The 15,746-nt window shown below is 40.7% G+C and overlaps 2 protein-coding genes across 2 annotated transcripts in view; one reads left to right on the top strand and one right to left on the bottom strand.

Annotated features, from left to right (window-relative positions):
- The first annotated feature begins 2,572 nt into the window (after positions 1–2,572).
- Positions 2,573–8,271, top strand: LOC107549844 (40S ribosomal protein S8-like). The gene is made up of 7 exons (XM_016231022.1): positions 2,573–2,586; positions 2,920–3,047; positions 4,333–4,439; positions 4,637–4,736; positions 5,621–5,796; positions 7,387–7,516; positions 7,917–8,271. Exons 1-7 carry the CDS (start codon positions 2,573–2,575, stop codon positions 8,024–8,026), a joined length of 765 nt encoding a protein of 254 aa, XP_016086508.1. The 3' UTR covers positions 8,027–8,271.
- Positions 8,272–12,817: 4,546 nt separating this feature from the next.
- The window catches only part of LOC107549835 (zinc finger protein GLIS1-like), a 53,956-nt gene continuing 51,027 nt past the window's right edge, over positions 12,818–15,746 (bottom strand). The window contains exons 9-10 of the mRNA XM_016231010.1: positions 14,733–14,891; positions 12,818–13,595 (exon numbers count right to left, since the gene is read on the bottom strand). Coding sequence (XP_016086496.1) covers positions 13,462–13,595; positions 14,733–14,891 — 293 coding nt within the window. The 3' untranslated portion in view covers positions 12,818–13,461. The remainder of the gene's footprint in view (positions 13,596–14,732; positions 14,892–15,746) is intronic.

The raw sequence follows: 15,746 nt of genomic DNA, 5'->3' as shown, positions 1-15,746 counted from the left end.
ACACACACACACACACAAAGAAAAACAAGTAGATAGAATAGAAAAAATAGAAAGCTAGTGTTTGTTTTGTTTTTTGTTGTTTTTTTATATAAAAAATAAATTAAAAAAAGAAGATAAATATAAATTAGAATTAAAAATAGAATAGAAAGTGCTAGAGTTAGAGGGTCAAATAAAGGTGGAACAGATGTGTTTTTAGTCGTTTCTTGAAGATGGTTAAGGACTCATATATTGATATGGTCAATATGTAGCCATCATATGAATTTGCTATCATGTCAAGAAAGTCACATATAATAACACATTACTTACAGCTTTAATGTTTTATTTTTTAGAGGGATAGTTCTTCATGAGTTGTTTTCAAAATAAATAATAAATGTATAATAACCCTGATTTTAAAAAAGTGCATTTAAAAAAAAATTGGGATCCAGAATAAAAGAGTTATTTAAATGAATCTGACCTGATTTCATAACACATTTACACAATTATGTAAAAAAATAATATTTCTCTCTGCTTTTTTTATTTAATTTTTTATTTGCAGCATACTTTAAATTGAACAGCATTTAGCCAGCCAGATCATTTAAATGACATGGTCATATTCATTTAATTGGCGGCGCCCGCAATGCCCTTCCCTCTCTAATACTAGGGTGTCAAAATAAGAGTCGAGGTATATATTTTTTAACAAACCTGGGATTATTTCTAATACAACACACATGTGGATACAAATAATGTATTGCTTCGAAACGTGAACGTAAATGTATCCTTTGGTCTGGTTGTTTAAATTTCAGATTAACGTGTGTTTTCTCGGTCGCAGTGGGACTTTTAACTGAAATAAGAGTCATAAAAACTGAAAACTAGGTGCAGTCCAAAGTTTTTCTTCCAAAAGATATCTGCACTTCTGCATAACAGCTGATAACACCCTATTTCCCATGTTACTCAAATAATTCAGAGTGAAGTTCAAAGTTCCTATCTGACCGTGCGCCTGATTGAACTCTTCCACATAAGTGCGATACATTTGTACTTTTCCTCGGGTAAGTTCACCGGTAAATTTATGTTGATTGCAAACGTTTGTGGAAAATTAAATATTCCATATACGGATAATAAGGTAACTGCAGTCACATAATAAAAACATCCCATGCTCGTTAAATTTCTTGTAAATTTGGTGGACGCCTTTTCATTAAAATTAAGAATGAATTACAAGAACAGCCCCCATAGAGAGAAGGTATTTTTCAAGGACATGCTGCTAATCTTCCTTAACAAGGTGCAACTCTTCGCATTTTCTGTATAACGGATCTTATGAACTTAAGAACGCACAACCAAGGGATATATTATTCTACCATAGAAGGATACAAGCACACACACGCATATATATATATATATATATATATATATATATATATATATATATATATATATATATATATATATATATATATATATATATATATATATATATATATATATATAGAGAGAGAGAGAGAGTAATAACTTATTTTTACGTGTTTTTCTCTCAGTTTTCCTCTGAATGCTAGTCTAGTCTTTTTAATTATAAAGCATAGTCCTCAATGGAATCAGCTAGGCAGAGAGTGGAATCAATGCACCACTGGATCCCCCCCCCCCAATATTTTATAAGCATGACTTATTTTACACCTTGAATTTAACTGTACTATCTACATGGGGTAGTATTTGAATAATATCAGTAAATAAAAAATTTACATCATAAAATATAAATATAATAATGTGTAAAGTGCACAGTTATGCAAACTCCTTGTGTTTTCTGTCATGGTATTTCAGATAAGCGGACGGACCCATGGCTTCTAATCTACTCTCCTGTACCGATCATCTGTATATTTTTGTGCTATCTTGGTATTATTTGGATTGGACCCAAGCTTATGAAACACAAGGAACCAATGAACATAAAAGCAGTGCTTATTGTGTACAACTTTGCCATGGTCGGTTTGTCCATTTACATGTTCCATGAGGTACATTATGTATTTCATACATACATAACTCTAGTTCAGTCCAATATAGGTGCAAATTATTTCAAGGTTTTGCGTTAAAATAACCTAGTCATCAAATCTCAAATCTATTTTTCTTTCCACAGTTCTTCGTTACATCTTGGCTGGCAAATTACAGTTTTCTGTGTCAACCTGTGGACTACAGCTCCAGCCCACTAGGAATGAGGGTGATTACATCTGTCGCACTTTCTGTTTAGCTGCCTAGTGTTCTTTACTAATAATCAGTTATTCCTGTCTTCTAAATAATAATCAAATTACCTATACCTGTGATGTTATCATTATTTCTACATTCCAATAAAGATGCATTCGTTTCCTGAATGTTACTGTACCTTTTTAGATGGCCAGTGTGTGCTGGTGGTTCTTCTTCTCTAAAGTCATTGAGCTTAGTGATACAGTAAGTTTTATTCATTTAACAAACATGATTATTGCAGATATTTACACCCGTTGTAGACATGCAGTTCAAATAAAGATGCTTTCCCAATTTCCTCATTCAGGTTTGCTTTATCCTAAGAAAAAAGAACAGCCAGCTCACTTTTCTACATGTGTATCATCACGGAACTATGATCTTCAACTGGTGGGCAGGAGTTAAATTTGTGGCGGGAGGTCAATGTAAGACAGAAACATTAAATAATTAACAATAGTAATATAAATTCATGTAAAAAAAAAACACTGAACAAATAAACTTAAGGACTAAACTTTTTAACATTCTAGTCAGTTACTAACTCATTTAGTAATTTGAAACCATAGTTCCCTCCAATGACTACAGTTAATATGCACCGTTTCCTAGCCCTCTTTGATTTTATGTATTTTTTATACCCATTAAATGTAACAGTTATGCATGCATTTTTTAAAACAGAATATCATGTATTTCATTATTTTGACTGTCTCTTTTTGCCTATTCATTCAGCATTTTTTATCGGGCTGCTGAACACCTTTGTTCATATAGTGATGTATTCTTACTATGGCTTGGCAGCTCTGGGGCCTCACATGCAGAAATATCTGTGGTGGGAGCGCTATCTCACCTCACTGCAGCTGGTAAGTGCGCAGCACACATTGGTAATCTGCTCATTTGAAAAGACATTTTAGTCTATCGGAGCCTTTTGCTTCACAAAGTAAATTTTTTTTTGTAAATGACTTCAAAACAGATGTCCTGTTAGTAGATGGCCAGTTGATACTTTGTAAAATATCTTTTAAAGGAATAAAAAACCAGGCATAACACATCAACGGGACTGTTGAACAACTTGTCATTATAGGTCCAGTTTGTCTTGATGACTATTCACACTGGATACAACCTCTTCACCGAGTGTGATTTTCCTGATTCCATGAATGCAGTTGTGTTCGCATTCTGCGTCAGCCTCATTATACTTTTCAGCAACGTTTACTACCAGAGCTACATAACCAGGAAGAGCAAGAAGTCTTAACAGCGTTGGTCCACATGATGAGCAGAGGACTCACCCGTCCTTTGATAGACTAATCTGTCCATTGCTGTTCTCATTGTAGTCCTGCCTCAGCTATGTTTAGTCATCAGGACTGAAAATTTGGTGAAACCATTGACCTCATATCTAATTTGGTTTGTAAATGACTTATCCAATAAAGATGTGACATCTCTTATTATATCTTTTTGCATTTTGGAACATCAACCCAAGTAAATTGAACTGTAATTTCATTTGAAATAAGATAGAACATTATCGTTTTGCATGGTTAAAACAGCTTTTGTACGGTCTTATAAATTGTGTGTTTCTATTAACAACAGTGAAGTGCACTAGATGGCACTATTTACGTATCTTGACCGCAGCTGCCACAGACGATGTTCTCGCGCAAATTCTCGCGATAATTAGCAAAGTCGAAGGCACCCAGAAATGGTTAAGCATTTCGTAATAACCTCAATAACGCAGGTCTTTCTTCAGCCTTTGCGACACTTTATAAACCTTAAATTTACAATCACAGTATAGACATAATATATATTAAGTGTTTTGAATAAACGGCTTATGACTGGCATGATTGCGTTACTTACTGCATATCCCTGAAATAAGCTGTATTTAGTCCAGAGCTCTTCAGGTTTTAGTTTTGCACTACAAACACAGTCGTCAAAATCACATATTTATTAACTGAACCATATACTCAAATCAAGCTGCGCAATATCCGCGACAGGTGCATTGCAGTTACTGTTCGTGCTCAGCTTATTTCCTGCAAATACAGCAGAACATTTGTTCTTTTTAGGCATTAAACGTAATGACATTTGACGTAGGTGCATGTAATTGACCATTTCCGATGTAATGTAAGTTCCTTTGTTTGTGTTTTTCATATCTGTTCTCTTCAGGTATCTCCAGGGATCACTGGCACAAGCGTCGTAAAACAGGAGGGAAAAGGAAACCCTACCATAAGAAAAGGAAGTATGAGCCGGGTCGCCCTCCTGCCAACACAAAGGTGCGAGACTTTGGTTGACCAGCGTCTAAAAATAAGCATCAGTATAAGTGCGCCATTTCCTAAGAGACGCAGGCTACATTGCAAGTGGTGTAATATAACATGTTGTTAATTAAGCTACATAAAGAATACATGAAAATGTATAGAAATTAAAATGAACAAAAATAAATAATTGTAATAATTATTTGTAAACGTTTTAGATCGGTCCCCGTCGTATTCACACAGTGCGCGTGCGGGGAGGCAATAAGAAATACCGCGCGCTGAGACTGGACAGCGGGAACTTCGCCTGGGGCTCAGAGTGTAGGCTGAGTGCACAGATCTGCTCATAATAACACTGTTTTCTTTCTTTCTTTTGCTTCTTCTTCTGCTCCTCCTCCTCTAATTCCAGCTCCAAAAGCAATTTATTACATTTCTCATTGACCTAACACTTATACAATCGTAATCTAGCGAGTTATTTTGACATTTGCATACTAAAATATTGCGATTCATTACATAAAACCTTGTAAGCCCTTCATTTGTTACCTTATTTATTAATATAGTTAACATTTTCTTTATTTGGTCATTTTTAAATTCATCTCGTTTGTAAGATGAATTTTGTTTGTAGGTTTTAGGACTACGAACTGACCAGGTCTATTGAATTTCTTTATTATTGACTTTTTAATCGTGCAGACGTCCATTAAAATGCTAATCATTGTGGTCTACTGAAGGAGTGTCCAAGCAGGCAGTCAAAATTCTTATGTTGCAAACTTACAAATCGGTATAGGACTATATAACCAATATTTTTTGTTGTCAGGACACTGAGTCTGTGTGTCAGTGCATTTAGAAGTATTAAAACCATGAAATGCCTTTAGACTGAGATCATGGAAGTGGTGCCTGGAAATGTTCTCATAAATTTTGTGTGAAGTCTCTGATGTAACACATCACTGTAAAACAAAACAACTTGCTTATGCAGGGAAAACTGTTGAATTGACCTGTTCTTAAATGTCTGTCTCATGGGTTGCATGGACATATTTCAGTTTTTACACATGGCATACATCATGCCATGTGAATTATTTCTTCTCTGTGAGCAAATCTAAACATGGCATTGGTGAAATCCTACTCTGCAAGTTCTCTGGGGGGGGGGTTTCCTCTCGTTTTTTTTACAATAATTGAAAGTACATGTAATTTTTCACTCTAACTCACAGGTTGCACTCGCAAAATCAGGATCATTGATGTTGTGTACAATGCCTCCAACAATGAGCTTGTGAGAACCAAGACCCTGGTGAAGAACTGCATTGTTCTGGTGGACAGCACACCGTTCAGGCAGCGGTATGAAGCCAACTACACCATTCCACTGGGCCGCAAGAAAGGGGCAAAGCTGGTAGGCTTTTATTTCCCAGCTCACACTATAAATAGATGAGCATGTCTATTATTAGAAATTGAGCCGTCTCAGCCTCAGACCGTTCATGGACCCTTGCATGCACATTGCACACAAAATGTTTGCTTATGCAGGGAAAACTGTTGAATTGACCTGTTCTTAAATGTCATGCCATGTGAATTATTTCTTCTCTGTGAGCAAATCTAAACATGGCATTGGTGAAATCCTACTCTGCAAGTTCTCTGGGGGGGTTTTCCTCTCGTTTTTTTGACAATAATTGAAAGTACATGTAATTTTTCACTCTAACTCACAGGTTGCACTCGCAAAATCAGGATCATTGATGTTGTGTACAATGCCTCCAACAATGAGCTTGTGAGAACCAAGACCCTGGTGAAGAACTGCATTGTTCTGGTGGACAGCACACCGTTCAGGCAGCGGTATGAAGCCAACTACACCATTCCACTGGGCCGCAAGAAAGGGGCAAAGCTGGTAGGCTTTTATTTCCCAGCTCACACTATAAATAGATGAGCATGTCTATTATTAGAAATTGAGCCGTCTCAGCCTCAGACCGTTCATGGACCCTTGCATGCACATTGCACACAAAATGACAAGCTTTTCCAAAACCACAAGCTCCAATGTGTCATTTATGGCAATGCAAATGCAGATTTTGACTTCAAATTGTCAACATTAGATGCACTATGGGTTAATGTGACATCTTAAGCAAGAATAAACCAATGTTGTTTTCTAATTAAACTCTAATATTCAGTTCAGATATACAATTAAAGACCAGGACCTAGTTCCAACAATCTATACAACAGTATGTACAACACCAGAATCTAAACCTTCTTTAAGCTTCTAAGTGCATAAAATGTAATTGGAGATGACTCAGTATTTCGATGAGTTGCCTTTGTAAATTTACATATGCTACTTCATCCCTCAGACTCCAGAAGAGGAGGAGATCTTGAACAAGAAACGGTCAAAGAAGGTTCAGAAAAAGATTGATGGACGCAGGAAGAAGAGCAAGATTAGCAGTTTGCTGGAGGAGCAGTTCCTGCATTGTTCTGGTGGACAGCACACCGTTCAGGCAGCGGTATGAAGCCAACTACACCATTCCACTGGGCCGCAAGAAAGGGGCAAAGCTGGTAGGCTTTTATTTCCCAGCTCACACTATAAATAGATGAGCATGTCTATTATTAGAAATTGAGCCGTCTCAGCCTCAGACCGTTCATGGACCCTTGCATGCACATTGCACACAAAATGACAAGCTTTTCCAAAACCACAAGCTCCAATGTGTCATTTATGGCAATGCAAATGCAGATTTTGACTTCAAATTGTCAACATTAGATGCACTATGGGTTAATGTGACATCTTAAGCAAGAATAAACCAATGTTGTTTTCTAATTAAACTCTAATATTCAGTTCAGATATACAATTAAAGACCAGGACCTAGTTCCAACAATCTATACAACAGTATGTACAACACCAGAATCTAAACCTTCTTTAAGCTTCTAAGTGCATAAAATGTAATTGGAGATGACTCAGTATTTCGATGAGTTGCCTTTGTAAATTTACATATGCTACTTCATCCCTCAGACTCCAGAAGAGGAGGAGATCTTGAACAAGAAACGGTCAAAGAAGGTTCAGAAAAAGATTGATGGACGCAGGAAGAAGAGCAAGATTAGCAGTTTGCTGGAGGAGCAGTTCCTGCAGGGCAAGCTTCTCTGTGAGTTTTCCACACTTTGAGCCATTCACAATCATCTCCATTTTCCTAAACTGATCAATGAGAGCAAGAGGTTGTTTTTTCAACAGCATTAGCTAGAGGTGACACATTCCCATTAGTCCATTCAATCCATGGTCCAAAGCAAATAAACATTACAGTATGTGTCCTAATCCTTGCTAAATGATTTAGTACTATCACAGGATGATCTCATTTTTATTATCATTTGAGGCATGACCCATTACAACAAAAACAAGACCAAACTGTAGTCTTACACTCATTTCAGTTTTTTTCCCGCATTGTACAAAACCAGTTAGACTGGTATCAAAGACAAACCTTTGTTTAATTAGTCAAAGAGTTACAGTGCTTCTGTCCAAGTATGTTTTTTACTGTTCTACTGTCTCAGCCTGTATTGTGTCCAGGCCCGGCCAGTGTGGCAGAGCTGACGGATACATCTTGGAAGGGAAAGAGCTGGAGTTCTACCTCCGGAAGATCAGAGCCAAGAAAGGCAAATAGACTCAAGCAATATAACCAGAGCTCTACAGTGTGAGCATTTACGGGTGAAAATGATTGTATGAATGTGAACAATTATTTGGGTTATCAGCGTGAATGATTTCTGACATCTAGTTACTTCCTAACGGCTTACAAAATTAGTTTTTAGGTGATTAGGAAGTAACTAATTTTGCATTTTGCACAATATAAAATGTAATGCACTTCCACTCACCTAAGTATGATCACTTCTGTATCCCGCATTAACTGCACCTTCATGTTACTATTTACTATTAATAACTATTTATTTCGGTCACGTCACTTTAGCTCACCTTTTGAGAGTCCAAATTTAACCATAAAAAAATGAATCTTGTACATACACGATGACAATAAATTATTGAGTTTTGAATGTGAATCTTTCAGATTCCATGTTTAAAAAAATTATTGTGTGAAATATGACATTTGTCCCCATGCCTGATTGTATAAAACTAAAACTTACATAAAAATGTAAGTCTTAAATAAGTGCTTCTGAGTGTAGAGCTCTGATTACATGAAACAAAATCTACTTTTAGATTGTTGTATTTTTTGTTCTCGTTTGTGATATTTAATTATTTGAAACTTCACCTAAAAATGAGAGTTCTTCATTTTTGGGTTAACCTTCCCTTTAAGTATATGTTATGACAGATTTTCTGAGATGAATGATCCTCATCCTCTCCAAAAGTTGGCAGACTCCCCCAACAATGGTCTACAAAAGTGTATTAAATTGAAGTTCCCTTTCGAACAGTCTTTCCTGTTGCATCACAGATGCTTATGGGGAAACCCCTGTTTACTCTGATTCTGAAGCCTGATTTGTTAACATTCATGTACCTTCCCCGCATTTTAGAGCAAATTTCCAGCGACGTTTCAAATGTTGCGCCGTGAGTGTGGCTCGTGCAGGGAACCTTGTCTGGGCAGCGCCCACGCAGACAGAATGCTCTCACTGAGAGAGCATGAGTCTCGCCCTTCTCCGCTCGCGGATCCCCTTCTTTAATGAAAGCTATCCTCCCTGCTCTGCTCTCCCGTTTCCTCTCTCCCCTAGGAGGAAGAAACAGCGAAGCAGCGGGGCTCAAACACCGGCACCCGCCCTGGTGAGTGGTACCTGAAGGGATGCCGTCAACATTCCTCCCGCCAACGGCCCGCCCTGTTCCTGCCCGCAGTTTACGAGGAACTCACCAGGACATGGTGCGCCCCCTACTCTGCCCATGTTAATCCGTCTACTTCTACTGCTCTCACCACTGTTAACGGTGTTGAAGAACAAGGTTATAACAAGCTCCCCCCTCTGGAAGAGGTGGTCACTGAGCATCGATGCCCTCCCTCCATTGGCCCTGGGGATGAAAGCCCATGTTGCGCACCCATCTAAGCCCTGCAGGACTACCTCAGCCCTTGCAAACAGGGCTTATTCAGCGGCTGGCCAGGCTGGCACAGCACTTCACACGATGGTGGTGCTCCAAGTATTCCAGGCCAAACCAAGCTGCCTACAGCGACTGACTTGGCTCTGCACACTACTAAGACCACTGCGCAAGTGATCGGCAAGGCAGCACCACCTTTGGCTAAATCTGACAGAGATCAGGTATGCTGACAAACTAAAACCACTTGCCATCCGGCTTGGAAAGCTATCTTGGATGCGTCAAGTTGGGTTCTAAAAACCATAGAATGAGGCTACTTGCTTCAGTTCGCTCGCAGGCCGACTCACTTCAGAGGTATCATTCAAATTTCAGTACGGGACAACGATGCACAAGTTCTCCAGTCCGAAGTTCAAACACTACTTGCAAAACATGAAAATGACTCCTCTAGCAAACAGCGAGTAGGGCTTTTACAGCCATTACTTCCTTGTTCCCAAGAAAGATGGCGGGCTCAGAATCATTCTCGATCTCAGGCATCTGAACTGCTCCCTAATGAGACAGTCATTCAAGATGTTTTCTTTGAAACATCCTTGTGAAAATATGCCCTGAGGACTGGTTTCTATCAGTGGATCTGAAAGACGCTTACTTTTAAATCCAGATAACCCCCCATCACAGGACCGTTCTTAGGTTTCATATTCGAGGGAGTGGCCTATCAGTATATAGTCCTACCATTCGGACAGTGTCTGACCCCATGCACTTTTACAAAGTGCATAGACGCAGCTCTTTCCACACTGAGACAGATGAGAATCCACATTCCGAATTACCTTGACGATTGGCTGGTCTTAGCCAGATCAGAACGGGAACTCATCGCATACAGGTCGCTGCAGCTCAGCCACCTGGAGCGGCTTGGGTTGAGAATCAATTTAGCCAATAGCTCTTTGTCTCCCAGCCAGCGAGTGGTCTTTCTGGGGACAGTTATCGATTCTGTCCGGATCCGGGAATGGATTACTCCAGAACGCTCCCTGACTATTCAGAGGCATGTGGCATCTTTCAAACTGGGGACTTCACGTCCCCTCAGGGTTTTCCAGAGGATGATGACCTCATATTGGTCGCTTCATCTGTGACTCCTCTGGGCCTGTTTCACATCTTCAGTATTGGCTCAAAGCCCATGTCCCATCTCACGCTTGGTGCCTGGGACATGTTTTCATCTCAGCATAACCCACCGCTGCCTCAGAGCTGTGGCCCCTTTGGAAAAACTCCTTGCAACATCCCGGTCCGTTAGGACAACATGACTGTGGTAGACTTTATCAATCACCAAGGCAGTCTTCAGTCACTCGATGCCTCCTTTTATGGGCACAAGGCAAACTCCTCTCACTGAGAGCAGTTCATGTGCTGGGCAGACTGAACCAAGGGGCAGACATGCTGTCCAGGGACAATGTGGCCCCAGGAGTATTGAGGCTACATCCCCAAACAGTTCAAATGATCTGGTCTGTCTTCGGCAGGGCAGAGATGGACCTCTTTGCCTCAGAAGACAACTTACACTGCCCAATTTATTTTCGAGGCAGTGAGATGCCCTGGCCCACGATTGACCCAGCGCTCGCCTGTATGCCTCCCCCCCCCCAGTTGCCCTGCTTTCTCAGGTCATCAGGCGGGCCAGGGAAGTCAGATGCTCAGTCCTCTTGGTGGCCCCACTCTGGAGGAATCATATGTAGTTCCCCGAGTTGATCCAGCTGCCATCAGCAGCCCCTTGGCTGATACCACTGAGGAAGGGCTATTGCAAGCGAAGGGCATGATTTGGCATCCCTAGCCAGAGCTGTGGAGCCTTCATGTTTGGCCCCTCGACAGGAGCCTTTGCAGCTCCCCTTGAGTGTAACTAATACCATTTTAGAGGCTAGAGTTCAGTCTACAAGACGTCTTTACAACCTTAAATGATCAGTCTTTTCTGACTAGTGTGCAGCACGGAACCAGGACTCATCATCATGTGACGTGTTTGAATTGGAGATTGAATCTGCCTCGCCCTCATACTGTGCCCACTTAGGACTTATCTATAGTTCTCAGGGCCCTGCGAGGTCCTCCCTTTGAGCCGCTCCAGTCGGCTGACTTGCAGCCCCTGTCGCTTAAGAGTGCCCTCCTTCTGGCTTTAGCATCGAGTGTAGTAAGCGAGTGGGTGACCTGCAAGCACTGTCAGTCAGTGCTTCCTGTCTTCCTGTCCCAAGACACGGCTATGTACTAAAAGTGCTTTCCACTCCATTCAGAGCACAAGTCATCACCCACCTAGCTCTCCCCAATTCAGAAGGTGAGCAGGGTCCTAATCCACTCTGCCCGGCTCGAGCTCTTAAAGTGTATGTTGAATGCTCTGGCCTGTTTAGGCACTCAGAGCAGCTCTTTGTATGCTTCGGAGGCCGTTTTAAAGGGCTGCCGGTTACGAAGTATCTCACTGGATAGTCGATGCTATAGCCCTGGCTTACGCCTCAGCAGGCTTGCAGTGTCCTATAGGTGTGAGGGCCCACTCCACCAGAGGAATGGCCTCCTCCTGGCCTTGGTCCAGCGGGATTTCTATTGGTGATATTTGTGTGGCCACCGACTGGTCATCACCGTCTACCTTCACTAGATTTTATTACTTGAACGTCCCTGCCTTGCAGGCACGGATCTTGTCCACTTAATTCTACCTAATCCCCTTTGTAAGTGGAGAGGGTTATGTTATGCAGTCCTCAGCCTAAGCGCCTTGGGTCTCATTATTGGCTCATGCTTACAGGAGCCCTCAGTACAGGTGCTCTGGGGCTGGGCTCACAAAGCGTCTTCATTCTGCACTTGCTTATAGCATGGCACTATTGGATGTGTTCCCTGAGATAAGGGAGCGAGTGTTGCATACACTGCTGCGCTATAAGGCTTCACGCGAATCGATGACTGTCACTTCAGTCAAAAGATTCTGACGAAATCGCGCTCCCTTATCTTTTGGTGGGTTGAAGTGCCATTGATTTGTGCAGTTACACGAAAGTGAACAAGTCAGGCTTCAGAATCAGAGTAAACAGGAGTTTCCCCATAAGCGTCAGTGACGCAATGCTTGTTCTCTTGTCTCAGGGAACCAAGGTTACATTAGTAACTGGAGCGTTCCTGCTCAGTAAATTATATGGCTGAGATTAGTTTGAATAAACTTTAAAAAAGTAAAGTGAACACATACAAATTATTTGCAAAATGTCTTGCAATTTGATTCCCCAGTATATTTCATAGTGTTTAAACAGAATTTAATGATATTTGAGTCTGAGTAACCATATTTATTTAGTTAAACAGTCAACATAACTACCACATCTAAAATGCACAATGATGAGCAATAGACTGCAATATTCAAGACTCATTTATTTTCAGAGATTCAGAGATTGACATAATTATTCAAATTAAACAAACTGTACATTTTATACATACGTTGAAAGTGTGGTAGATATTAAAGCCATCAACCATTACAAAATAAAGAACTCTGTTTATCTGGGATGATGACAACCAAATGACAAAGCAATACAAACATTTGCAAACATTCACTGACAAAACACAGCAACACTAAATAATTGTATCCAACACAACAGCCAACAAATCAGAAAAAGAGCTCTGAGAAGGAAATGTGGAACTAATCACTGATGAGCTGTGGTGGTTCTGAAGTTTCTATTAAACCGTTCCAAAGTCACAATTGGATCTGTGCTGACCAGCTGGATTTATTAAGACTAGTGATGCCGTGATGACGACAAGGGAGTATCTCATGAGACTTTGAACATATCGTTCAAAATACTGTGAAAAAAACCGCAATTTCATAACATCCCACAAATAAACACTCCACAACACAAACCCCTCATTATTTAACCTTCGTTGTCATGGAATAGCAGCTTTTCGGCTAGTAAAGGAAGCAGATATTTCAGTCCAATGAAGTGATCCAACCATGCATTTTAGGGAAATTAAAAAAAAGTGAATTTTGAGAAAAACTGTAAACTCTTGACAGGTTGAAACTGCATAGACGAAAGAAAATAATTTTAAAAAGTGTTTGGTCTGAAAGAAGACAATTGTGTTGATGGCCGACAAGGTAAGCTGGTCCTATGTCTCTGTGTACACTGATGACATCTGGCTCAAGCTGCGATCGAAGCCACCCACCTGAAAGAAAACACTCTCCTCTGTGCCCGGTGAGAACTGGCAACCTGATCCTATGATGTCCGACACCAAGCTGAAACCTTTGCATTATGGAAAAAAGGATCATATAATTATACTACTAATGTACCCCCTTGTTGGGTAGATAAGTTAGTTGTCTCTTTGAGGGTACTACCCAATTTTTGCAGATTTGAAATACACTTACACTAGGGCAGTGAAACTGGAGACAAACTGATCGGTAATATGGGAAAGAAAAAATTGACAAGACGACTATCAGCCAGATCAGTTGACCTGTTTCTAACCATGTTGCTTATTACTGGTGATGTTGTCCTATCCTAAAGCTACAGTGCCCCAAAATGACAACTGACAATATCAGTTGTACTTAATTTTAGTGTGAGATTAATTCATAATAAATGGATTTGTGTAGGTAAAGGTGTAGTCACATTTACCGTTGTTCTGCTTTTAAATCTCACAATTTCCCATCAGGGCAAAAGTTGAAACAAAGCTTTGTGAAGTCAGCTTAATTATTTGTTCTGCCGCTGATTCATTATTTAATTTTATTTTTAAAACATAATAGACACTGTAGACATTATTTAAGTGATTTTTTTTTAGTTTTTTTTTTCAGTGCCAATACATTAGGAAGTCGTGGCCTAATGTTTAGAGAGTCGGACTCGTAACCCAAAGGTTGCAGGTTCGAGTCTCGTACCGACAGGGATTGTAGGTGGGGGGAGTGAATGTACAGCCCTCTCCTTCACCTTCAATACCACGACTGAGGTGCCCTTGAGCAAGGCACCGAACCCCCAACTGCTCCCCGGGCGCCGCAGTGTAAAATGGCTGCCCACTGCTCCGGGTGTGTGTTCACATACAGGATAAATACAGAGCACTAATACTTGAGAAACAGTGTCTCTTCCGCAGCTCAGTACGCTTTCAACTCGTTTTTTAAGTCTCGAGCAAGACTGTATGACATTCACATTACATGAATTGACTGATTTTTACGTAGAAAGGGTGACAGCGCACCGCATTAAAATAAATGATCATTCATGTTTTCATAACTGCCGGCCAAATTCAAAAACTAAATTAAATCTTTGAGAGCAAGGGGGCCCCCTGGTGTTTCGGGGCCCTACGCAGCTTGTGTATTTTGCGTATAGGGAGGATCGGCTCTGCCCAAGTTCACCAAAATCTCACTAATGTGACTGCAGTTTAAGAGGGCATTTGTGTACCTGTGGAAGGGGTGCTGGTGGAACAGCTCATGTGGAAACCGTTGTGTGGGTTTGTGTTGAAGCTGTGGGACTCTGCAGGTTGATGGCCACCACTGATGGACTGGTCCATTCTGTAGCCGTCGCCAAAATGGAAGCAGCTCTGAAAGTTGCCACGGTAATCTGTGCACACATACCCAAACAAAGTAAAAACATCAGAATTGAAATGTCATTTAAATGTGGCCTTTTTTTCTATATGTTCAAAACTTAAAATAGCTCTTTAGCAATGGCAAGAACCACAGAAATCCTGTATTCCTGTTTGTATTTCTATTTTTGAACTATTCCCTTGTTTCTCAGAGTTTGCTTCCAGAAGTGTTCAACAAGCAGTCTCTCTCAGATGGGGGTCTTAGATTTGAGGTGGTACACACATGTACATCTGTGTCCTGACAAGGAAGTTGAGCATTTTGCCTTCACAGCAGTTCTATTGACAGACAGCTTAGCTGTTTTGGACTGGGGGATTTTAAAACACACACCAGTTCTCATACTATCTGACTCTCTGACATGAAACACCCAGGTGCTGACATTAAAGGGGTCATATGATGCGATTTCAATTTTTCCTTTCTCTTTGGAGTGTTACAAGCTCTTGGTGCATAAAGAAGATCTGTAAAATTGCAAAGACTAAAGTCTCAAATCCAAAGAGATATTCTTTATAAAAGTTAAGAGTCAGCCACGCCTGCCTAAAACAGCTCGTTCTAACACGCCCCCACATACCTACATCACTATGTGGGAAGATTTGCATAACGCCGCCCAAATGTTCACGCAAAGAAAGAAGGCATAACTTTTATTCTCGCTGTAGTATTGTTGTTGCCGCCGCTGCCACGTCGTGGACGATCAGGACGATATCTGCTTCGTCATGCCTGGAGCTGATCCGTGCTGGTTGCTGAGGAAATACAACAACTTTGCGCTGTGGATCACCGGATCGGCTTTCACCGTGGAGGAGTCCAGCCCGGGGTCGTCACATGTGGTTGCCGCAAGCCC

This window comes from Sinocyclocheilus grahami, unplaced genomic scaffold, assembly GCF_001515645.1.
Source record: "Sinocyclocheilus grahami isolate Dianchi unplaced genomic scaffold, SAMN03320097.WGS_v1.1 scaffold16.1, whole genome shotgun sequence".
NCBI lineage: Eukaryota > Metazoa > Chordata > Actinopteri > Cypriniformes > Cyprinidae > Sinocyclocheilus > Sinocyclocheilus grahami.
This window is presented reverse-complemented; position numbering and strand designations above follow the sequence as displayed.